Source organism: Populus alba, chromosome 19, assembly GCF_005239225.2.
Source record: "Populus alba chromosome 19, ASM523922v2, whole genome shotgun sequence".
Classification (NCBI taxonomy): Eukaryota; Viridiplantae; Streptophyta; class Magnoliopsida; order Malpighiales; family Salicaceae; genus Populus; species Populus alba.
Window position 1 is genome coordinate 9,309,919 of NC_133302.1, and position 24,223 is coordinate 9,334,141.

The following is a 24,223-nucleotide window of genomic DNA, read 5'->3' on the forward strand; positions in this document are numbered from 1 at the left end:
AATATATCATATTAAGTTTCTAATTTATTCTTATATTTTTAATTGAACCAATTTTATCCTTAAACATATATTAAGTTTCTAATCTATATTTTTGGTATGATTTTTAGGCTAGTCCACTAAAATAACTCACATGATTTACACATGAAAAACACATGGTTTGGAATCTTCCTAGTTTGTTAGCTAGAGTTAGCATGGCGCTACTAACATGTTTTCTAGTATAAAAAAAAAATGTGTGGAGGTTTAACCTAATATGACTCAGTTAATTCGATAAGTTAAAAAAAACTTGGATGATCAAAAAAAAAAAAACTAAAAATAATAGATGTACATATAATCAAACACCAATAAAATAACAAGATATTTATTTGAGACTGTAATGAACTATATAAAGCAAATACAAAATAAAAATTAGGAAGACTGACTAAAAATAACCAAATATTTTCGAGATAAAATTAAAAAAAAAACTCAATTATTTTTTTTTAAAAAAAACTTTGACTAATGAAATTGAAAAAAAAATCTAAAGTACAAAAATAAAAAAGCTTGGGTGGTCTTAACAAAAAAGGCCAGGTGCATGGGCCCTCCATCCCAAGCCCACGCACCTGAGCCTTTTGTTTTTCTTTTTTAAAGAGGTGGATGGCACGTTGCTTGTTTTGCCCAGATCTCAACTACCTCTAGTCACCAAAAAGTCAAGCCAAAGGTATTTTACACCTACAAATCTATTTTTCAACAACAATTTGACTCTAAAATACCTAAAAACACTCTAAAGACTTAAACAAGCCTGTATATGCGTTTATCAAATAACTCCAAACATGATCTAAGAATAAAAAATCAACTCAAAATCCAAAAGCTTATTGAGGTCAACTCTAATTTGAAGGTGAAATATGTAAACCCCAAGATAAAAATATATATATATGAAATTAATGAGGGAAAAACTTATCACAACTAATTAAGAAAATATTTACCTTAGGGGGAGATAATAGATGGGAGAAAATAAAATAAAAGGTTTGTGTATGGGTTTTTAAAAATTGAATTATGAAAAATACCTGAAAAATAAAAAACATAAAAACACAAATTAAAACTAGATGAAATGAATAAATAGTGAAAGGATTATGGTGAAATGTAGTGTCATGAAATTCGATATACCCTAGTTCAAATTTAATGAAATAGGTATCACGATTAGATAAAAAAAAAAATATCCGAGAACATGAAATGCTTAAAGTCAAAACGTAGATGGGATACAACTAATTTGTTATCTTCAATATTTTATTGTTGGAGATATTACAAAATAACACTTCATTAAAACTCTTCTCATCAAATTGAACCCATTACACCAAGAACAACCATTTTGGTGATCGGAGGTGGTGTCAATCAATAACTTTCTCTCTCGTCTCTCAAACTAGGAATTAGAAAATAATGAAAATAAAGTTTGTACTGAAATTGAATTTTCTAAAACTAAAGGGATCAAAGATTTTTTAATTGGAAAGAAAGAGGACTAATTTAATTTTTTTTTCTTGCCAAGTATGAAATTACCACCTAATTTCTCTATTTTTTCACTTTAATCCTTGGTTTTTTAATAGTGTCATTTCTTAACAAATTGGAAGGAATTGGCCATCAATTTGGCTTAAAAGGACTCAATTGGGATAAAAAAATAGTTTGAGGACCAAAAGGAGAAAAAAATACACTACTCTAGTTCACTGTAAAATGCGAGAGAGTGAACATTGAATTACCTACACAAGTTAATATTTTGTTAATATTTAGGTATAAACTTATTATAACGTGCAATTCAGGTAATTAATTTCTATAAATTAGCCTGAAGATGAATAATAGACTATAAATTTAATGTATATTTTAATATAAAATTTGCTTAATTAAATATATAATGATAGATTAGAGAAATACTATATTATATAAACACAAATTAAACAATTAACCTTTATTTTTAGAAAGAAAATAGATTATATATGATATTATATGCATACACGTATAATTAGCTTTGCAGTTTTTTAAGATTAATTTAGTTGGCAATGATTTTACCTTTTTTATACTACACAATCACATACAAATCCAAGTTGTAAGGAGACAAATTCTAAGAGGTAGTTTAATTGATCAGATTTTAGGTTTGTTCTCTAATAGTTACGAGTTTAAGTCCTCTCAAGGCTACTAGAGGCTTATATGATCATTAACTTTAAGGTTTGTGAAATTAATCGAGACGCGTATAAGTTGTTTGGATATCTACGTTAATAAAAAAATAAAATTACAAGGAGACAACAAGAAATAATTTGTTATGAAGACATAAATTCAAATGCAAAGCCCTTTTTTATGCTTAATAATTTTTGTATTGAATAAAAAAGAGAGAGAGAGAGAGAGAGAGAGAGAAAAGAAGAAGAAGGAATGAGAGTCTGGCCAAATTAATAATAGGAGTTCAATAGTTTACTCATACGAAATGATACCAAAGGAATTTATGTGTCTGAGACAGTACAGAGATTCTTCTGATTCAACTCCTTTAGTCTTCCAACTGTATAAATTATATACACTCCATGACATCACGTGTCCGAAATCCAACCTTGTAATAGACAAGAATTTACAGGCGCTATTTTCTCAAAAAAAAAAAAAAAACCCACCCCACCAATATTAATTAATAATTATCATTAGTAAATAATCTTATGTACAAAGTATTTATATTTTATTTTATATAGTAGTAATCAACGAAGAAAAAAGATAGCATAGAAAGAGTGTTATGCCTATCCATTTCAAAGCTCCAACCTTTTGCTTTCCCTTTTGTCTCATTTCACCACAAAGTGAATATTTTATACGAACAACCTCATTGCTCTCCTATTATCAAAGACTCAAAACCCTTAGGGTTTCGTTTTTGTTTCTTCATTTCTTTCATCAAATTTTGTTTCTTTTCGGCATTTTGAGGTACTTTGTTTCTTGACCCTTGTTTTATTATATGTAAATGGTGTTCTTTTGTTTTGTTTTTTTTATTTTTTTTTCTTTTTCATTTTTGTTGGAAATTTGAAAAGGGTTGGTGGGCTTAATTTTTTTCTGGGTGTGCATTACTTATTTTCATGTTAATTGGGTTGTTTTAATTAATGCTTGATTTTGCGCTACTTTTTAAGCGTACAAATATCTTTTGGGGGGGGTCAAGTTTAGTTTTGGTTAGAATTAAATGCTTGGAAGATTTGATTTGATTTGTGCGAGGCTGTTATGGTGTCAGCTTCTCTATTATTATTACTTTTGCTGCAAATAGAAGGTAATTATTTAGGCACTATTTGTTAAGTGTGGTTGATGTAAAGCAATATCATTTTTGCTTATAAGCTGAAAATATGATTTTGTATTTTGGATTTAGTTATCATGGAATGGTTGTCATGGTGTCTTGTATTTTACTATGATTTTGTTTAGTGGCCTTTACAATGCATTATTTATAGATCAGGTTTTGTAGTCATTTACCCCTCTGAAGAGTATTTGAATGAAACCTGGAAAAACTAAAAAAATGTTTGCATGGCGTGAAAAGTTGAATTGACAAAAAATAAATTCAATATGAGGTGAAGTTTTTCGATGGGACTTTCAAATTAAGTTTGCATTTAAGTTAGTTCCAGAAATAAAGAAACCCAAGTCGTTCTTTGTTGATGTCATTGACTGTGTGCTACCAGTGGTTTTCTCTGGCTCAAGTAATATGCTTTTTATGATTCATTATTTTTTGATGATTATTTTGTAGAATATGTGTGATAATTATTTTGTTCTTGAACCTATTATATTGGTTCAGATGTTAAACTGGTGCAATTGGATAAATGCAGTGGAGAAGGGCAGGCTTCAGGTGGAGCTTGGTTTTGGAAAGGATCATATTTGTTCAGCAATTTGCTAAGCATGCTGAAGTTTTGAAGAATCGCCCTTGTATAATAAGTCGATTTAGAATGGAAATTTGATATGCCTCCTATGAAGGGTTCAGTATACTGGGTGGCTGCTGCCTTCAATGATTTCTGTCTTCATCGTATACTGTGATCCTTTTTTGCAACATTTAGAGATAGTTTTGCCATTATATCCAACTTAGTATCTAACTTTGGCCATGTGGACCTTCATTCGCCCATAAGTATATTTAACTGGATCACAAACAACCTTACTGTGCCAATAGAAATAGCTAACACGGGTGCGCTTTGTTGTGTGGCCGCTAGGCCACAGGGAGCGAAGTCACCTGCCACTGGTAGGGACTCTTCCAATAATCATGGCGAACCACATTGGCAAATTAACTCTAGTTTCTCGCCTCCTCCATTGAGGATGTGGGATTGCAGGTTACGGTCAGATGGTTTATCACATGGCTCTCGTGCAGTTCATGGTTCTTCAATGTCCTCAAATAGTAGGGGAAGCAGAAGCTGGGTAGGAAGTGAACAGTATACCAACCATCATCATTCTGTGTCTGATGGTGCACTCCCTTATTCTGACAGCCCACCTGATATTGTTCAGGAGCCTCGATGGACATCACCTATGCGAAAATTTAATCTTGGTGAGCGTGCTGCCTCTATTGCTGGAGGTAATCTTAATATAATCATTCTCTAATATTAGATTCATGGTGATCTGATTTTTTGTCTATTAATATACCTGTCATGACAAGGGCAAGTCCTGTTTAGAGGTTCTGTATATTGATGGAACTGTGTGATATGAGGTTTTTCTCTTGTTCCTTTTCATATATTTGTGTATGTGGTCAAGCTGTTTCTCACCTTTTCCATCATTTAAGGGATTCTTAAAATCACAATTGAAAGATTTTCTGACAGCTAAGAATAGGTAATTGTAATTTTAATTATTATATTTGGTGAATCAGGTATAAACTAACAGAATATCCTAATTACATAAAAGATCTGCATTGATTAGGTCATTTCTCATTTGAATGCCATTTGTTCTCGCGTGCTGAAAATGTGCTGAATGTTTTGTTTGTTTTCTGGAAAATTTATCAGAGGCTGTGTCCTGTCCAATTCTGTTTTTAGGTTACCTATCTTTTTCTGCAGGGTTTCCATTCTCTTGTTTGTCTTATTACTCATATTCTAAATCTAATATTCATCTCTATACATTGTCTTATTACACCATTTTGCATTTCTAATTTTATGTCCACAGCCTTATGAGTGACCGGCAACATGAGCTGCATATTAAAAATGTTTATGGATAATGGTGTCATTGTAATTTGATAGTTTGAACTGTAGTAGTTTCTAAAACTATTACTGCTCTGTGGGCTTTTTTTTATTATTATTCATGGGACAAAAAACTTAATAAAAAATGCCCATTTGATACTCCCATTTTGGAGAGGCAATGCTGAGAAAGGGCATAGTCAGGTTCTCAGCAAAGATTGACTATACTTCATATGACTTTTTCATAGTCAATTGACCATGTATGAGGTGACTTGGCAGCATGCCGGTCTGGACAGTTATACTTGTAATGATGGAGAAAAATCAACAATGTCTCTGAATGTCAAGGAGATTGCTGAGATCTAGAATGAATATTGGGTTGGAAACTATGTTGAGTAAGATGTTAGCATCCTGGACATGTTGCTGAAAATAATGCAAGATTATACAGAAAATGCACCTTAGAGTGGAAACCAGCAAAATATTGCAATCAGCATAATGAGAAATTGTTAATATCTATAAATCCACCAGCTTTGCAGTTTTCGTCCTCCTTGCAGTTCCTTTTCAAGCTAGTCATTGGTTAATGAATATTAAATATGCTTTTGAGCTTCATATGAACTCTCTTGCAATCTTTATGGTTCCCATCTTCCTTTTCTTTTGAGTATATTTTACTTTTTTCTCTTCTGATCATGATTTACAGTCAAGTAAATTATCACTTTTACTCAACTGAAAGAAAGAAGTGAAAAAAGAGGAACTCGAAATTTGTAGACAAGTTAATTAGCTCATGTACTAATTATACTTTACATAGAATGAAACAAGGCCTTCCTATCACCCTCCATTCTTTATGCTCAATATGGCAATCACAGTTGGTTGATAACTATCTCTAGTGCTTCATATATATTAAATATGTGCCTTTGCATAAGCCAAAAATGATGGACTGGAAATTTAGAATATTATGTAGTATTTTCATGAAAACAAAAACTTAAAGAAGCAAAATCCAAGATTATATTTTGCTGGTGGATTTAGATCACACAAGAGAATTTTCCTAAGGCTTCTTTTGTATGTAGTATCAGGCGATTGAAAATAATTAGGGGAAATTGTATATTAACTTCATTGATGGTGGATTTAGATCACACAAGAGAATTGTCATATAATACTTATTTTGCCTGTAAAATTAGGAATATGAAAAGTCTTCTTTTGTATGTAAAATCAGTAATTCATCTCTTCTTGGTGGATTTAAGATTGCACAAGATAAATGTTTCATTTAAGGCTTCTTTGGTATGTAAATCATCTATGCATGCATGTCTGCAAGCGCATGTTTTGTATTACTTGTAGCTTTTTGGTAGTTGTTTTTCAGTCCTATGTCACTCCAATTCTTAATAAAATCCAGCAGTATTGCATAACCTACTGGTTCTGTGCTAGATATCTGGATGAGTTTATTATTTACTGCTTTACGTGGTTGTCGTTTTAACATATTTTCAATTGCCAGGATCAAGATCCCAGCCCACTTGCCTTCCATGCTCCACTGAGGTGACTTTTATTGCTAGTCTTTGGGTTTCTTAGCACTGGCTGAAAAGGTTCTATTAAGTGACATTTCCTTCTCTGTTTTTTTCATGTTTCAGAGAAGATTTGCTGTTAGAGCAAGTGTGACATCCCCTGATTTTGGGTCTCCATCCTCACTTTCAGACTCCAGCCATTGGGAATCAACTAGCAAGCGGCCATATGCTTTCTCCAATCGCAACATTTCAACCCGACGCTTGTATATGTCAAAAACTGTCTACCCGCTAGTATTCCGCAACCCTGTGTCAGATTGTGAAACCTTTGGGGATGCAGATAACAGCAGTATTGGTAGGTTAACATCGCGTGAGGAACGGATATCACCATCTCATTGGCCCGATAACAGTTCAAGTGTTGAGTATAAGTTCCATAAAACCCTCACTGAACTTCAAAAGTTGGAGATTTCACCAGACCCCAGTGCAAGCTCTAGAAGAGAGGGTTTTAGATGGAGCAGTGCAAGCAGTTATGATCTGGGAATTGATGGAGAAAGGTTTGACATAGCAGAGCACATGGATATGGAGAGTCTGAGGTCACCTTGTGGTCCCATAGTGGAACAAAAGTGTGGAGTCTGTGGAAAACTTATGTGGCAAAAGTCCCCCTGGAGTTCACATCGAATCATGAGAGGTGGTGACATGCCAACTGCTGGGGTATTACCCTGTAGCCATGTTTTCCATGCTGAATGTTTGGAACAAGTCACTCCGAAGACCCAGATTCATGACCCTCCTTGCCCCTTGTGCTTGAAAACTATAGGATCAATTGAAGAGTCCCCACCAGTTTCAGAGCCCTTGCAGATGGCCCTAAGATCCGTACGGAGAAGCAGGGGGGTGGTGATATCTGAGGTCCAGGGTAGTCACAGTAATACGGAAGCCTCTCATCATATCAAGGACAGATTGAGGAGAAATTGGCCTCAGGCAGTGTTGCGACAGAATGACAATGGCTCTTCAATAACAAGTCGTCTTAGAAGGCACTTTATGTTCAAGGGGAAGTCTGGTAAAGAACTTCTCAACACCAAGGTGCTCCAGGGGATTGGTTCATCTTCTAGCCAAAAACCAGCTTGACACAAAAGGTCCATCGAGTAGCTTGTGTACTTAATTTACTTGCAATTAGATTTGAAGATTTAGATGTTTGATGAGTTATTCATGATGCCTTCTCAACGTGCTTGGGTTCATTTTTCATGACATTGGTAAGAACCCCTGCATGTTTTTGTTATTTATACATATGCCGTGGCAAATTGAAATATTGGGCCATCTCTTATCAGTTATGGCTATCCATGGAGGTCCTTTTATACCTTGATTTTCATTTTTCAAGTTATTATTAAGCAATGTTGCATACTGTTTTAGAGACTAGAGCATTTTAATTAGCATGGCCCCCCTACTGATGGAAGTCTCAAGTGTCATGGATCGCATTAGCATGCAATGATTTCGACAATCAAAATGAGCCGAGGACGGAGTCCGCTTGCATGGCTATGTTGGTGCTGAACTGGAGTGAAGTGCGAGCATCGGACACGGTAGCTCGTTGGTTGCTGCCTTGGGAATGTGCATGCAAGAGGTAAAAATCATTTAAATTGATCAATATTTGTGCCAAGGTTGCCAGTTACATCTATGGACAAATTTTTCCTTCAAGCAGGTGGGCTTGAACATATGGTGATGGTGCACATCTACTTCTTTTTTTCCCTTTTCTTCGTTTCTTCTTTTGTGTTGAGTGCTTATCTATTTCAATGCATGCCCCTTCAAAAGTATAGGAGCAAGCTGTCTTCAACTCTGAGTGGCTAATGCTACCAGTCTACAGGGAAACTCAGTGGGCTGTCCATGATTTGGACTAGTGGTTACTTTCTGGCTTCATGTAATCACGTGGTTCATAGGCGTCCTTGGAAGAACATATTTTGTAAACCATGATGAGAAGAGAATGCGTTTTGGGTAAAATGTGGGACAAATTCACGTCACAGCTATCATGGTGTCTCAAATGAGGTCCCTAGGCTTGCTTTACATCTTATTGTAGAGCTTGAATCAGGGACCATGAGAACCCTGACAATGTCCAAAAAATTCAAGTAACCTAGTATCTAAGTAGTCTAGAAATGGGATTCTCTTATTGGATAATTAGTTAATTAATTGGTTCAAAAAATATCATTCATTATTTTTAGCCAAGCTGATTGATAGCTTGTACTTGGTATTTGATAGGTTAAGGTAGCGTGTGACTAGTACTTGCAAAAAATCCTTTTTAATATAGATGAGGACTCTAATATTTAAGTATTTTTTTAAAGAGAGAAAATACAATAATATTCTAAAGAGAGATGCTCTAAAAATATATGTAATAGAGAATGAAGATTATGAACTTTTCTGTCTTGAAAGATTCATGGTGTTTTTATAGCCAATGAGTTTTGTTCTTTTGTGAAGATAAAAGGCTGGAATGTAACTTTATATTTATGACATTTTGAGTTGTATTCCACTCACTTTATCTAGCTAAAAGATGGAAAGACGAGCTATGATAGACTTTAACACATCTAATAGTGTTGATGGAGTATAAACTTGTTTAATTAATCATATTTGTTGAGAAATAATTCCTCTATTATTTTATGTAAAAAACTATAGAATTAGTGGTGTTAGACCCAATCATATCTTAGGTATAACTAGCATCAGACCAAGCACGTCTTCGCTAGGCGTGTTTGGTGTTGGCATATGTCAACCCAATGCTTTTGAGAATTTTAAAAAAATTATACCTACATGTTTTTCTTGATTAGTTTTTTTTTTTTTTTTTTATGTAAAGATATATAAAAAAAACAGAGAGTAAAAATCATCACTAAAACATTGTGACCCAAGACATTACATTGTCAATAAAACAATGTAATTATGCTTTTGCCTTCCTTTAAAAATAAAAATAAAAAACTTGTAATTGGGGTAAAATATTTTTTTAGTAAATTTATTAAGCATTAAAAAAATTAATTGAAGACAAATTGGTCCACATAATTTTTTGTTCTTTTTTTGCATGGGGAAATGACTTTGTTGATTTTAAAAGCAAAACAATGTATAACTTTGGTTTATGTTTTAAAATTATTTGTATAGTAAAATTACATAGATACCCTTAAAAGTAAAAAGTAAAAAAAAAACCCATTAAATAGCACAAGAGGGCTTTTTCATCTTTTTCTATTTTTAAAATAGTGAATTAATGGAATTGCCTTTAAAATAAAATAAAATATATAATTTTGGTTCCAAGGGCTTTTTTTTTTTCTTTTTCCTTAAGTTTTTTTTTTTTTTTTTTGTTATTTTTAGGTTTCCTTAGAGGTTGTTTGATGATTTAAAAAATTTTAATATTACTAGAAAAAGTTGTTGACGCGTGCACATGTTAGTGCATGATGACCCCCACGCCCTTCAGACAAAGCATGCGAGACCAACCAGTGACCAAAATCACCCACCTACGATAATGTTTGGAGTAGCGTGGTATCCTATTTGTATTGGTGAGGCGTAAGTTCATGGCAGATGTGTAGTTTGGCTCCAATGATCTTTTTTCTTGTCCTTTCTATTTTGTCTCTCCTGCCCTGAAATATCATGTCAGCTCTTCTAAGAATTGACTGTGTTCTCCAGTTTCTATTTCTATCAATTTTTGTCCTCTTGCTTTTGATTATTATTTATTTTGTTTTTACTATTTTATGAAATTTTTTTTTTTTTTTTTGCTTTCAATTTCATCTTTAGACATTTCATTTCATTTAGTTTTTATATCTAATTTGATCCTTATTTTTTTTATTGCTTTTTTTTTTGGTGTTTTATCCTTTCCTTGATTTTTTTTTTAATTTCATCCCTCATCATTTATGCTTGTAATTTTTTTTCAATTTTGGTTCTTGTTCCTTTTGATTGCTGTTTTTTTTTTTTTTTTTTTTTTTTTTATCATTTTCTTGATTTTTTTTCAATTTTATCCTTAAACATTTAATTTCATTTAATCTTTTTATCAAATTTTTATCCTCATTCTTTTAAATTTATTTTTATTTTTGTTAATTTATTTTGTTTTTAAATTTAATCCCTAATTATTTTCTTTCATATGATTTTTATACCAAATTTGGTTATTATTATTTTGATTACTATTTGTTTTGTTTTAAATTTCTTTTATAATTGAAAATTTTACTTCGTAATTTTTTCTATGTTTACCTTTTTATAAGGTAATTCTGATCTTATGACTTGGGATGCTGATTTTGAATATTATCTTGATTTCAGTTATGTCTTTTTTTAGGTCTTTTATTAATTGTTTTTGAATACCATCATTTGACATTAAGTTATTAGACCTTGAGTTTCATTATTTGTTCTACTTTTTTTTTTTTAATTAGTTTATCTCAATCTTATATCTTAAGTAGCGAGTTAATCGAGTTAAATTAAGTTGACTTGAATATTTTTTTTCTTGAATTTTTTTATAAGTTAATTTTTTTCCAACCTCATTCTTTGACATTAAATTATTCACCATTGAGCTTTGTGAATTTTTTTTTTTTTTTGTAAGGTTATCCCCAAATGAGGTTAGTCAAGTTAACCTTGGTTAAACTGTGTTTTTTTATATAACTTTAGTCTGTTTTACTACGATGATTTTTTTAAATATATATGTTTTTTTAATCCCAATCTTATGTTACATGGCATGTTGCTTTTTTCTTCAATGTTACTTCTTTTAAAATTGAATTTTTTTTAATTTTATAATTTGACATTAAATTATTGAGCCTTAAGATTTGTAGATGTTGATCTCATATCCTGGATCACATGTTAATAAAATTAACTTATATTATTTCAAAATATTATTATCTAAACACTTTTTTTATGTTATGAAAAAGCTAACCTAGCTTACAACATAGCATGAGCCATCAATCTAATCTTAAAACTAATGACAATGAAGGAATACTTAGAATTCATCATCCACAATTCTATCCTGACACCCATTTCCTATCCTTGTAGCCAAAGCATGTAATTTTCTTGTATATCAATTAAGCGGTGGATCAATAGAAATGCGGTAACATGATTAGGTAAAGAACATGAATTAGGTAAAAGGAGCAACTAAAAAAATTGATATCACTATCCATTTGTTTTCCTTTGTTTGATACTGATGTTTTGGTATGTTTCTCATGTAAATTATCATGCTTGTAGCATTTGGAAAGAGTGTCTTTAGAGGGAATGTAAACAAAGCAGGCAAATCAACTAGCTAAATTGCAGTGACACATTTCATGTATCTAAAAATATAGTTTATTTTTCAAAATGTTTTTTATTAAAAAAAATAACAATAATTTTTATTTTATTTTTAAAAAATTATTTTTAAAATTAACATATCAAAGTAAAAAAAAAAATTAAAAAAAATACTTTTAAAACACTGTGTCAAACATGCTTATCATAAAAAAAAAAAAAAAAAAAAATTGTATTTCAAACACACTTACAAGTCACTCATCAACTGACCTATACATAAATGATTTAAAACGGGATCAATAAAATTCAAAAGATTAAAAAAAAAAAAAAAAAAAACCTTTTATGGACTCTACACAAATCAATGTGAAGAAAATGAGTTTTTTGGCTTATTTAAAAATTATTTTAAAACAATTACGAATATAACATAATCTTTTTTTAAATAGTAAAATAATATAATTTATACAGATTAAAAATTATAATATTTAAAGTTGTTGCTGACAACAAAACATGACTTTTTAAAAATAATTTAGTAAGTAGATTGTACTAAGTTACCAAAAGAAACAAGGATTATAATCATACCAAAACTTTAATAATAACACTACTACTCTAATTATAACACTATTTGTATCATTCAAAAGGTATTAATAAGACAAATCTAATAATATTAATCCAACAATATTAAAAAAGACCATCAATAGTGATCACTGATCAGAGCTGGTCACTCTCTTCATCCAAAAACAAGTTACCTGCTGCATGCGACTCTCTAATTATTGTGTTCATCTCATTTGATAACAGTAATGATGTCATTAGAGTTTTTATTTTTTTATCTCTCTCCTTAATCCTCATTTTAATTTGTGCTTTCCATTTAATAATTTTTTAAAACGTTATTTTTCTCATCATCAACAACTTTAAATATTGTATTTTTTAATAGACATATACCAAAATTTATTTATCAACAAGCAACAACAGTAAGCAAATCTTCACATTCATCTTAGACAAATGCCCTCCACTTCATCGGTGAACATTGGATAATGAAGATAATTGATTTTTCACCAATCAACCACATAAAGCATGCCCTCAGAGATGTTGTAAAGTCACATCAGCAAGTCTATTTCATACCAATGTAATGCTTAACAAGACAACATATCATTAGCCACATAAATAGATGTGTTGACATGACAAGTTCATATGTTCATCCACTAACTACCATTTTAACATATCCGATGCCTATTTTTCAATATTACTTGCAATGCCTTCAAAGGTTGTCTAATGGAACCAAAACATATAATCTTTTTACAAAAATCTTTATATACCACAACATGTTGAGCTAGGATCGGTATAGTGTCAATGCAAGGGTCAATGTTTGTAGTTTTACGAACATTGAGTTCAACAAGACAACATGTTGCTTACCAACATCAAATATGTTGACATGACAAATTCATATGTTTACATACTTCCATGTCAGCATATTTATCAATATGACAATCAACATGTTGACTTATTGACGCCATGTTAGCATACCTCCTGAAATGTACAATTTGATATATTCTATATCAACACTATAACACTACAGGCCAACAGGAATTCATCATAGTCAATATTTAAGAAATATGAATAGTGAAAATGACACCTCAACTTAATGCCATTTCCAAATGTATAGGTTTACTTGATGCCTTTTTCTATGCCTTTATAAGGAACTAAAAGGCATGTATAGTTCAAAACTTCTGAAATTTTTTCAGTGCCATTAAAACATTAGAGAGATAAGAGACTCAGATTTCTTTTACCCATTTTTAGTAGCCAACATTAATCAAATGAGTTGTCATAATCTTTTTATAACTCAATATAACACATGCAAGATCTAAACAAGTCAATCTCAATAAATACAACAATTACCTTATTATCACCAACTACTTGAGGTCAAGTTATGAGTTCATAACACTTAAAAATTATTGTATAAGCTTAATCTACTAATTAATCCATAAACCAAACTAATAAAAAGCATGAAGACAAAAAACATGTCACTCCCAATCACCAGCTAAGAAGATTGAAATTGTTACATGTCTTATCTTTATTGACCAAGACTATTAATAAATCGATACATCAAATCCACATAAAAATTATCTTCATAAGTAATATATTAACATCGTAAATGTATAATCTCATATCCAATTACAAGATATAGCAACATCATACAGGCACAATCTAAAAGTCCTCGTCACAACTAACCTAAGACTTAGAGCTAGCAAAGTCAATTAATCAATTCATCCATAGTGATTTATTAACAAATACAATCTGCCTTCTAATATTCCATTATTAATATCCTAATCTTCTTGCTTAGATGATTTTAATAGTTTGAAAAACATGTCATAATATAAAAGGTCGATGATTTCATTCCTCAATTGCTACATAATTGCAACTACGCAGGTTTTCACATTCCATCATAGCCATGTATTCTCCCCTCCCAACTTTAACAGACATGGCTTGCCAGTTAGCTAAGGAAATTTGTTTTTCACCAATAGAACACACCTACATACCACGGGAATGCTGAGCTTCAATGTCTGTAGGAACGTGGCAGCATTAGTTAATCACTCTTTAAACCCACGATTTTTTTCACAGCCCAGTATAGAAAAAAATAGGTCTCCGATATGTGAACATAGAGAGTCAATGAAACAACTACCTGCAAATGATGTTGAGCAACGAGCAGCAGAGCTACACTGTTTTGGACAAAAACAAACACAATAGATTACAGGACTCCAAAATGAATTGAATTCCAATACATACATGCTTGAATTTGCAAAAAAAAAAAAAAAAGAATCAATAACAAAGGGCAGCAAAAGCGAAAAAAAAAACCCTTTAATTTTAAATAACTTTGTTTCTATATTTTATACATAATATAACACGTAGAGCAACAGTGTAAAAAAAGGGGGAAAAGGAAAAAAGATCAATCAAGATTTGATATATAAGAAAAGGCATAAAAACAAACTTTTGATGGTTGGGGGTTAGCCGCCGAGGCCATCACTGCCCGATCGAAGAACAAAGATCGGGCTCTGACCGCAGGCAGTCTTCATCGCAGAAGTCGAACCTCGAAATGACCAAAGACCAAATCTCTCCCCCTCTTTGCTCAATGGCGGAGCCGCCAGCAGACATGGCGACATGGAGGGTGGCTCTAAGAAGAGAGAGAGAGGGTTTTGGCTTGATTGAGAGTTCAGATCCCTGCTCAGATAAGATCAAGTAGTTAAGATTTAGTGTTAGGGTTTTAGTTTGGTTTTATAGTGTCTCTTTTTAGCTAGATAACCTAGCTTGTCTTCTTTTTTGTGAGTTCTTAAATACCCTTGCGTTTGGTTAGTATCTGCCTCAGTCTAATGCATGTTCCGTCTTAATGGAAAGGGTATTTATGGGAAGTAGGATTGTGGGCAGACTATTAATCAGATCAGTGCATGACATGTCGTGTGCTAAAACTACGCACCACATGTCTCCTTTGCATCAAATCATCACAAAGACTTTGGTTACTATTATTATAGAATATAGATGGAAACATGCTCTTATACATATTGATATTTTGCTAATTTGCTTACAGTGCTTTTTAGTGGTAATTAATGGAAAGTTTATACATAATCAAAGTTGATTAACAAGAACTAATTGAGGAGGGGAAATCATTATTCCTCTCCTCGTAAAGTATTGTTTAATTAATTTTTTTAACTTGGTTCTAAAGGTATTTTCATATTTTTTACTGTTTAAAGAATAATTAAAAGACATACCTTATCAACCAGGACAAAGTTTTATATCATGAGAGGGAAAATCAAATCCTTCATAGTAAATCCAAGTTTAGTGTTAATGCGATAGATAATTATACCTAGAATTATATTTAATTATATCGTTTCAATACTATATATTATTTTCTCATATTTCTTTTCCTACTAGCCCAAGTAATCTAGCTCTTTACAATGTTCTCCAAATTTTGCAGCCTTGCCATGAAAGATGCTTCAGATCAGCCACTTTCTGACCCAAAAAAGCATTGAAAACAAAGGAGGCCATCACAGATGTAGAAAATCTGTGCCCTTTTGAGTTCTGTGACCTTCGCATAAATGAATCCCTGCTTATATGCTCCAAAAATAACAAGGTGTTTCTAGACTCTAAACAATTGTCAAAAGCTTCTGATCCGAAGGGTTTTTTTTTTTTTTTTTTTTTTAAATAATAAATTGTTAGCATGTCATTTGCTTAGCTGCAGAGCTTATCTCATTACAAAACTTTCCTCGAACTATTTGGGCCTGCTGGAATTATAATTGAAACAATATATTAGCACTTGACAATGGCAGAAACTCCACCATTCAATTCTATTTCTCTTTATTATGTTTGTGATAAGATAATTATTTTAGCATAACTTTTTAAAATTTAAGAGGGTCTAGATATGCCAACTCCAAAACAATTGAGTTGGACAACCAACCAAACTCAAAAAAAAAAAAAATATATTTAAGTTTAACCATTAGCTGAATATCTAAATTGAAAGTGCAGTGAGTTAGATAAATCTTCACACTTTTTAACGTAGGTCAAGTTATTTAGTTGAATCTAAGAAAACAAGACCCTAACAAGATATCAAACCTAATATACTTGGGATTAGTTGTCAATTGAACCCAAGAAAACATGAGCCTAGAAAAATGTTAATCCCAACATACTTGATTTCAGTTGTTATCTGAACCTAAGATGACATGAACCTAGATGAACATCAAATTAAAAGTATAACAAGTTGGATAAATCATCATGCCTTTTGTCATGTTACATTTTATGTCTTGAGTATCCAAGACTATGGAGTCTTGCTTCTAGAACGATTATAATAATCATTCGTATATGAGATAATGAATTTTTTACATGTATAAATGTACAAAAGATTTTTTTAAGAGACTTACCATACTTACTATCTCATTAATAGTATGTTTGAGATATTTGTTTTTCATTAATATCATCGAAAATAAAATACTTTTCAGTCTTTACCTTCTCTAAAAATAACAAGATTTAGGGGTATAAATATTCCGTTAACTATCTAAGTAAGGGATTAGAATCTTTTTATTTTTTCAATTACTTACATATATTTCAAAGTATTAATCATCATAAAATACAAGAACAAATATAATTTCTTTTTAAAATTTAAAGCTTTTTAAAGATTTTTGTAGTTTTTCCTATAAAATTACTAATTTTATTATCGAAGGATCTTTAAGTCCCCGATTAAGATTGTTAAATAAATATTTAAGGTTTTACCATTAATTGGATGTTTAGTGAGCTAAAAAGAAAAAATTATTCACCTAAATATCTTGATTAACCATACCCAAAACTAAATAACTTGTTATATAAATATTCTGGTTTTCAGATCATCTGTGGCGCTATACAATGTGTCAATTGATGCCCCATAAATGGTGAGCAAATCACAAGACAAGCAGCTTACATTCCCGATGTTCTGTTAAAAAATACAATGGCTGCACATCTTTCCGAGTGCTCCAGAACATCCACTCTCTTATTACGCTTTCCCTTGAATAATAATCTGTGGCGCCTGCAGCGTAGCGCGGGCATTATGCAAGTGTTATCTATAATTAAGAAGAATTTTAGTTAAATTTAGGGGACTCTGGAAACTTCAATGATCTACCAGCCTTTGGAACAGGCATCAGGATGGAAGTCACAATTAGGAAGATTCACTTCAAGAATCAATAACGAATCCCTGATTTCCGTTTTGAATGTAATCATTTCTCTGTCTGACATTGAAGTGATGCTGTAAACCTGCAGATATAGCTTGGTTGGACAATGGATGGTTTTCTTCAATAATCTTGCAGCTAATCTTCTGTCATCTTATCACCGGTTGTTGCACAGATGCACTGGCCTTGTTCTGGAATGAGTTTCTTATCCTAGCCTGGAGAATTGCAAGTCTTGATCTCCAATGCCTACACAAGGGTGTTCTTCAAGTGGAGGCCTGCATATTAGGGCTCTGCACTGCTATAAGCTCCACACTTTGGCCTGTATTGTTTTACTATTTTATTTTCTGGGGCGCTAGCACAGTCCCACTGTTTTGCCCTTCTTACCATCAACATCATGTCATGGTTTATCATGTAGGATATTTCTATAAAAAATACATATACGTGAAGTAAACAAAACTGGGAATCTTGAAGCCTTTGACTTTTGAAATGAGCCATTTAGCATGGCAGATTTTGACGGGCTAAATGACCAAGCATTTGAAATTTCATAGGGTGGCCTAATTTCAAATGTTGGGATTTATCTGTCCTTAGTCAAATCTCAATAGATCAAGGTGTTGATTGATTTCCACCAATCCACCATATTAGAGGTGTTAAGCTCTCTCATGAGAAAACGAGCTGACACCACCCAATGGACCACACACTTAGAAGAAAAGAAAACAGCAGCAAAACTTGACATAAGAAAATAACAAGTTGCTGTTAATTTAGCCACCATGATCCATTACAAAATAAAAAGACAAAATCATGAAGTTGAGAGATAAAAAAGAGAGAACATCATTGCTTTTCTTTCTTCTTTCTCTCTACCAACCAGCTAGCTTCACTATTTTCCAACAAACAGCAGATCAAGAAGATAAACATCATCACCACCCACTTCCTCTATCCACAAGGTGATAAAAAGCAATCTTCCTTTTATCTGTCTTCTTTTGTTTCTGTTGTTTTGTTGGTAAGTTGCTAGTCTTGAAAGTGAATTGAAGGATGGTTTTATGTATACAAAATTAACCAATCTGCATTGCTACCTCAAAGATGATTGTAACAGATGGAAACTACTGAAGGATTAATAAATAATCTGTTGCCATTTGCTTGTAGCAATGCTTGTTAGTGTGTAAAGAACTTCCATATTTCTTCATCCATAAGGTACAGAACATTTCTTCTTCTTCTTTTTTTTCCTGTGAATTATATATGGTGCTGGTTGAGAACACCATATACAGAGTGTGAACAATCTAAGCTTGGTGCAGTTTAAAGGCTCTTAGTTTGAACTTTAAAGGTTCATGTTTCTTTTTTTTTTTTTTTTTTTTGCCCACCTCTGATAATCCGTTTAATCTAGCCCCTTCTTTTCTACTGTTCTGTTATCTTTTTCAATCTTTGGTAATGTTCAATGGAGTTCCGGATTTGATTTATTGTCTTAAATCTTTGGCAGTGTACTTTCTAGTTCTTTTCATGCGTGTATTTGAGAGGATCTTTGCAGTAAGATTTTCTTTAGTCTTGAGGAAAAATAATCTGTCTCACTTTCTTGACATATGAAAGAATAGCAAGTTGTTTCTCTGCATGTTTTATTCTGCTAAATATTTGTACGAAGTGAAGAGGGCGTTAGGGGAAAAAATCATCCTTATCATTTCATATATAGATGTCATCTTAAATAATAGAGGTAGATTCTAATTTTGGCAGTGTCCCAAGGGGTCAATCTGTTAATTTTATCAAGAGTTATACCCCTTTTCTTGGATCATCGTGATTGAACATGTTCTACTTTTTAGATATGTATCCATGATAGGATAAACAAACAAGTGCTCTTGATGTGAATATAGGATTTTACCTCCTGGAGATTCTAACAAGTTGTTTTGAGAAGGATGCTCTGTTTTCTTTTGTTGCTTGATTCTTGTCCTCATTTCTTTTGATTCATTGTTTAGTTTACTTGGATGCTGTGCAGAGAAAGGGAGATGGAGGCTGAAATGGTGGATCAGTACTGGTGTCACATGTGTTCTCAGATGGTGAACCCGGCAACGGAAGCTCATATTAAATGCCCGTTTTTGTGACAGTGGTTTTCTGGAAGAGATGGGCAGCACGAGAGAAGTCAATAACAGTGGCTTTGCTTTAGGATCGGAACATGTGTTCTCTCTTTGGGATACAATCTTACTGGACCTTACGGATGGCTTAGGCACTTCTGGTTTGAGAAGTACAGCTCAAGAACATATTAGCAGTCCCAGTTCACCATACGAAGATGATGAACTAGACTTTGAGTCTTTACCTCGGAGAAGGGGTAGAAGAAGCTCATCTTCAGTCCAGAGCTTACTTCAAGATCTTAATCTGGGAGCAGAGAATTATGAAAATGACAGAGAGAGCACTGGCAGCAGCAGCAGCATTTTGATTTTGGTTAATCCTTCTAATGAAGAGGCAATAATTCTTCAGAGTCCCGAGGATATGAACCAAGCTGAAAACCCAAGTCAAAACGTGTCAAGTTCTTTCCGGGAATACCTTATAGGACCTGGTGTGGATTTACTGCTACATCATTTGGCTGAGAGTGGTCCTAACCGTTACGGGACTCCTCCAGCAAATAAAGAAGCAGTTAAAGCAATGCCAACAGTTTCCATTAATCAGAATTTGCAGTGTTCAATATGCTTGGAAGAGTTTGAGATTGGATCTGAAGCAAAGGAGATGCCATGCAAACACAAATTCCATGGAGAGTGTATTGCTCCATGGCTGGAACTTCATAGTTCCTGCCCAGTTTGCAGGTTCCTAATGCCCTCAGATGATTCCAAGACTGAAGTAAGTCAGTCGAGAAGTGACGCAGACACAATGGAGAACAACGATGCTAGAAACACTTGGGTCCCTATCTCATGGCCTTTTGATGGTTTGTTTCCTTTATCAGGATCTCAAATTGGTGGGAGTTCTATATCATCACCCTCGTCGACCACCATGCCTGGAAGTACTTCCTACACCGATGAAACTTGAACACTTGGTTTTTTGTTCCTTTCTCTGTTTCCTTGGCTTTCTTCTGTATATTGCCATCTTATCTTAGCAAAATGGTACCCTCTCCATATGTAAATGAAGTAATGATATTGGTGCCTTTTTTGTATTGTGTAAGCAATTTTGACACTTGATGATGAGATTCCATATAACTAGATTTCTGGAATTGGATTTAGGCAATCTGGTTGACTAGTAGCACAGAAGAGAATTGCTAATAAATAATATCTTGTCTTGTTTGGTTGCGGTTAGAACAGTAAAGGGGAAACAATCACATAGAACGCAAGAATGTAATTTGTTTCCCTAGCTAGTTCTAAATCCTAGATTTTAAATCTGAGCTGATGATCTGCTTGACCGAATGACAGAGACCTTACAAGTCCCTTTTCCTTCGCCGTCTTCGTCTTCGTCTTTGTTCGTTAGATAAAAAGACAGATTAGGCTCGCAAGAAAAGTTGATGTTGCTCATTTCAGGTTGCAAATTCTTTCACCTGATACCAGGACTGCAGGCTCAGAAATCTACTGAATTTTGGGCCTTGGAGCTTGAGGAAATGAGAGAAGGAGTTCTCAGAATTCCGCAGGTTTTGATGCTGCTTCTTCACTTCTTGAAAGATCTGTCCAGAAGAATGAGATGCTACTGCAGACAACACTTTTTTAAAAAAGTTGATTGCTTGAGTAGCTGTGCTTCATTTAATAATATTTTTTAAAGGTGAAGAAAAACTAATGAAACATGGAAAAACAGAACTCATAATGCATCTACGTAGAGCACAAAATAAATTGCCAAAATTGTGAAGATGCTCTCTTCAATATTCAGTTACTTATCATTGTTCCAACATCACTTAAACTGACGATAAACTATTAAAAAATTAGATGCCTCATCATCTGTAAAATCTTTCAACCCAATCTGTCCACAATATGATCATTGCACTCGCAAGATCTTGATAACAGAAGCAGTACCAATCTTGTGCAATGCTACAACCGAGTCTCCTGGCTTGCACAGTCCCTTCATCTTCGCATATTGGAAGGCCATCTCAATTGTTTCTTCAGTGGACTCACTATGATGAACCTTTCCTGATACTGAGGTCAAAACAGGCATCAGACCCCGGTAAATAAGGCTATGCCTTGCTGGAGCTTCATCACTGCATGACCCCTCAAAGGAATCAGTTCTAATCTCTGGAACGATCATTGACAAAATTGGCATGCTTGGTCGGTACTTAGACACCAACTTTGCCGTGGTTCCACCCTTGGTTAGGACTAACATAAATGCTGCTTTGATGGTGTTTGCTGTCTTGACTGCTGAAGAAGCCATACTTTCTAATGGGGTCATAGGCATAGGAGCTGTTGCCATAATTGTCTTGAAAAGATGCCCATAATCTATGAAGTTCTCAGCCTCCAGGCATATTCTAGACATGGTTTGAACAGTAAGCTCAGGGTAGGCTCCAGCAGCAGTTTCTCCACTGAGCATCACACAATCAGTACCATCAAGAACTGCATTGGCAACATCCGTAGCCTCAGCTCTAGTGGGCCTTGGAGACTTGATCATGGACTCCAACATCTGAGTAGCAGTCACTACAGGCTTTCCTTTTATGTTGGCCTTGTTTATCATCACTTTCTGAGCTAGGAATATTTTCTCAATTGGAATTTCCATTCCCAGGTCACCTCGTGCAACCATAAATGCATCAGAATTTGCAAGAATGTCATCAAAATTAGCAACCCCTTCTTGATTTTCAACCTGCCAAAATATAGAACAAAAAGGTCAATTTGATGATAGTTTTGCTTCAAGACTGTAACTCAGCAGCATATAGTTTGGTGTTAGCCAATCATCATGGAGTCACTCTGTAGGCATTTCTATGTTATTTGTGTCAATTAAAAATTGTAAATCCTAAGAAGTCACCCTTTAGTTCCAACAGAGAAAATTAAGGCCCATATTGAAAGTTAACTCAAGAGGCAAATTGGCATAAGATTCAGATATTATCAACTTACCTTCGACATGAGAAGGATGTTCTTTCCATCATTCCCTAGCAGCTTTCTGACCTCCAAGAGATCTGAACCTTTTCGAACAAAGGACAGTGCGATCATGTCAATCTTATTAGGGACACCCCACTCCAGGATATCCTCCTTATCCTTCTCTGTTAAGGTAGGGAGATCGACGACAACTCCAGGAAGATTGACATTCTTCTTCTCACCCAAAACAGCAGAATTTTCACAGCGACAACGGACCAATCCCAAGTCCTTGTCACAAGCCAAAACTGTTAGTGAAATTGTGCCATCAGAACACAAAATTACACTTCCTGGCTGAACATCTTCAGCCAACTTCGTGTAGCTCATACAGATCATATTCTCATCACCCTTTAAGCTATAATCAGTAGTGATAAGTATCTCCATGCCCTGCTTGAGCTGCACAGGCTTCCCATCCTTCAAGAATCCAGTCCGAATTTCCGGTCCCTGTACTCATCACAATTTGAGAATATTCATAGTCAGTCAAGTTCCAAGTATTGCACTAGAATTCAGAAATAGCTGGCAAAATTCAGTATGATCTTTAAATCATCTCATGGCAAAATAAAGACATTTCACTCATTATTGAGAAAAAAAAAATAGGGCAGCATCCAAAGTAGAAGATATGTTTGCAAACCAAATCCAATAACCATAAAAGAACATTGATTCCCTATGCAGCCTATCCCCCCATATGCAATTATGCAAAGCTTCACACATAATCGACAAGTTTTTATTCTTTTAAAAGCAGAGAACATATTCTGTAGAACTTAACAAGCATTCCATTGTCTCTTTCCATATGCATTGATTGTACTAAAACAATGGCTAAAGGAAGTTTATACTGAGAATAACGATATGGGACAGGGTTGGCTTAAAGAAAAAATTAGTAATTCCCACAGAGAGAAGCACATCAAATTGATGATATCGGGCACAGAAAAAATATGGCTATTAATAATCTAATGTAAATTTCACATGGGAATCTCAAGAGAATTAACATCAAATTAGCAGAAATATTATCATGGAAAATTAAGGAACAAAGTAACAGAATTCAAAGAAAAAATAAATAAAAAAACTCTAATCCCCTAAAACAAGAAACATTAAGAAATAATAAAAAAGAAATCTATAAACAAACGCTAATGCATTAAATGGAGAAAACAAAAAAGACAGGAGTTAAGAAAGATATTGACACCTTGGTGTCCAACATGACAGCGCAGAGAATGCCAGTATTGTTCATGGCAGTCCTAAGATTATCAAGGGTTTCTTGGTGATAAGCATGAGTTCCATGCGAAAAGTTGAAGCGAGCAACGTTCATGCCAGCCCTTAAAAGCCTCTCAACCATCTCAACAGACCTTGACTGTGGCCCTAACGTGCATACTATCTTCGTCTTTCTCGTCCTCGTGTCCTCCCCTACCAACAAGCTTTGACCACCCAAAACATTCTCCATTGTCGCTAATTAAAAACTTGAAGAGAAAACGAAAACAGAGACTTTTATGTTGCTACAAAAGTAGGGGAAGTCTGAAAGGGTTTTTGGAGGGTTTTTTAGTTGGAGAAATGGTAAGGACAAGGGCTAAGGGCTGTGTGTGTGTCTATATAAGGTTAGGATTTTACATTTTTACTTGCTGGTTAGTCCCATTATTCATGGTATTAATAAAAGTTTAACAATTTAAAAACTCTTTGTGAACAAAGGAGAAAAAGAAATATTCCCTTTTTTAAAAAGATGAAGAAGAAGAAGA

At 33.5% G+C, this 24,223-nt stretch overlaps 2 protein-coding genes, 1 long non-coding RNA gene and 1 pseudogene across 5 annotated transcripts; 2 read left to right on the plus strand and 2 right to left on the minus strand.

The window, feature by feature from the left end:
* The first annotated feature begins 2,688 nt into the window (after positions 1-2,688).
* On the plus strand, positions 2,689-7,952 carry LOC118056716 (uncharacterized). 3 transcript variants are annotated; one of them, XM_035069027.2, is made up of 4 exons: positions 2,689-2,916; positions 3,795-4,498; positions 6,598-6,638; positions 6,731-7,952. In XM_035069027.2, exons 2-4 carry the CDS (start codon positions 4,273-4,275, stop codon positions 7,721-7,723), a joined length of 1,260 nt encoding a protein of 419 aa, XP_034924918.1. In that variant the 5' UTR covers positions 2,689-2,916; positions 3,795-4,272; the 3' UTR covers positions 7,724-7,952. The 3 variants fall into 3 exon arrangements, with proteins under 3 accessions (XP_034924918.1, XP_034924917.1, XP_034924916.1); XM_035069026.2 differs by having other exon boundaries at positions 2,690-2,916; positions 3,764-4,525; XM_035069025.2 differs by having other exon boundaries at positions 2,690-2,916; positions 3,795-4,525.
* Positions 7,953-13,914: 5,962 nt separating this feature from the next.
* Positions 13,915-15,080, minus strand: LOC118056717 (uncharacterized). Its single transcript, XR_004688841.2, has 2 exons — positions 14,487-15,080; positions 13,915-14,367 (listed from the first exon to the last, which is right to left on the minus strand). It is a non-coding gene; the product is annotated as an uncharacterized lncRNA (long non-coding RNA).
* Positions 15,081-18,216: 3,136 nt separating this feature from the next.
* LOC118056719 (E3 ubiquitin-protein ligase SIRP1-like) lies at positions 18,217-20,680 on the plus strand (annotated as a pseudogene).
* A 566-nt stretch (positions 20,681-21,246) lies between these two features.
* LOC118056718 (pyruvate kinase, cytosolic isozyme) lies at positions 21,247-24,223 on the minus strand. Its single transcript, XM_035069028.2, has 3 exons — positions 23,680-24,223; positions 22,482-22,943; positions 21,247-22,230 (listed from the first exon to the last, which is right to left on the minus strand). The coding sequence occupies exons 1-3, from the start codon at positions 23,932-23,934 to the stop codon at positions 21,418-21,420; spliced, it is 1,530 nt and encodes a 509-aa protein (XP_034924919.1). The 5' UTR covers positions 23,935-24,223; the 3' UTR covers positions 21,247-21,417.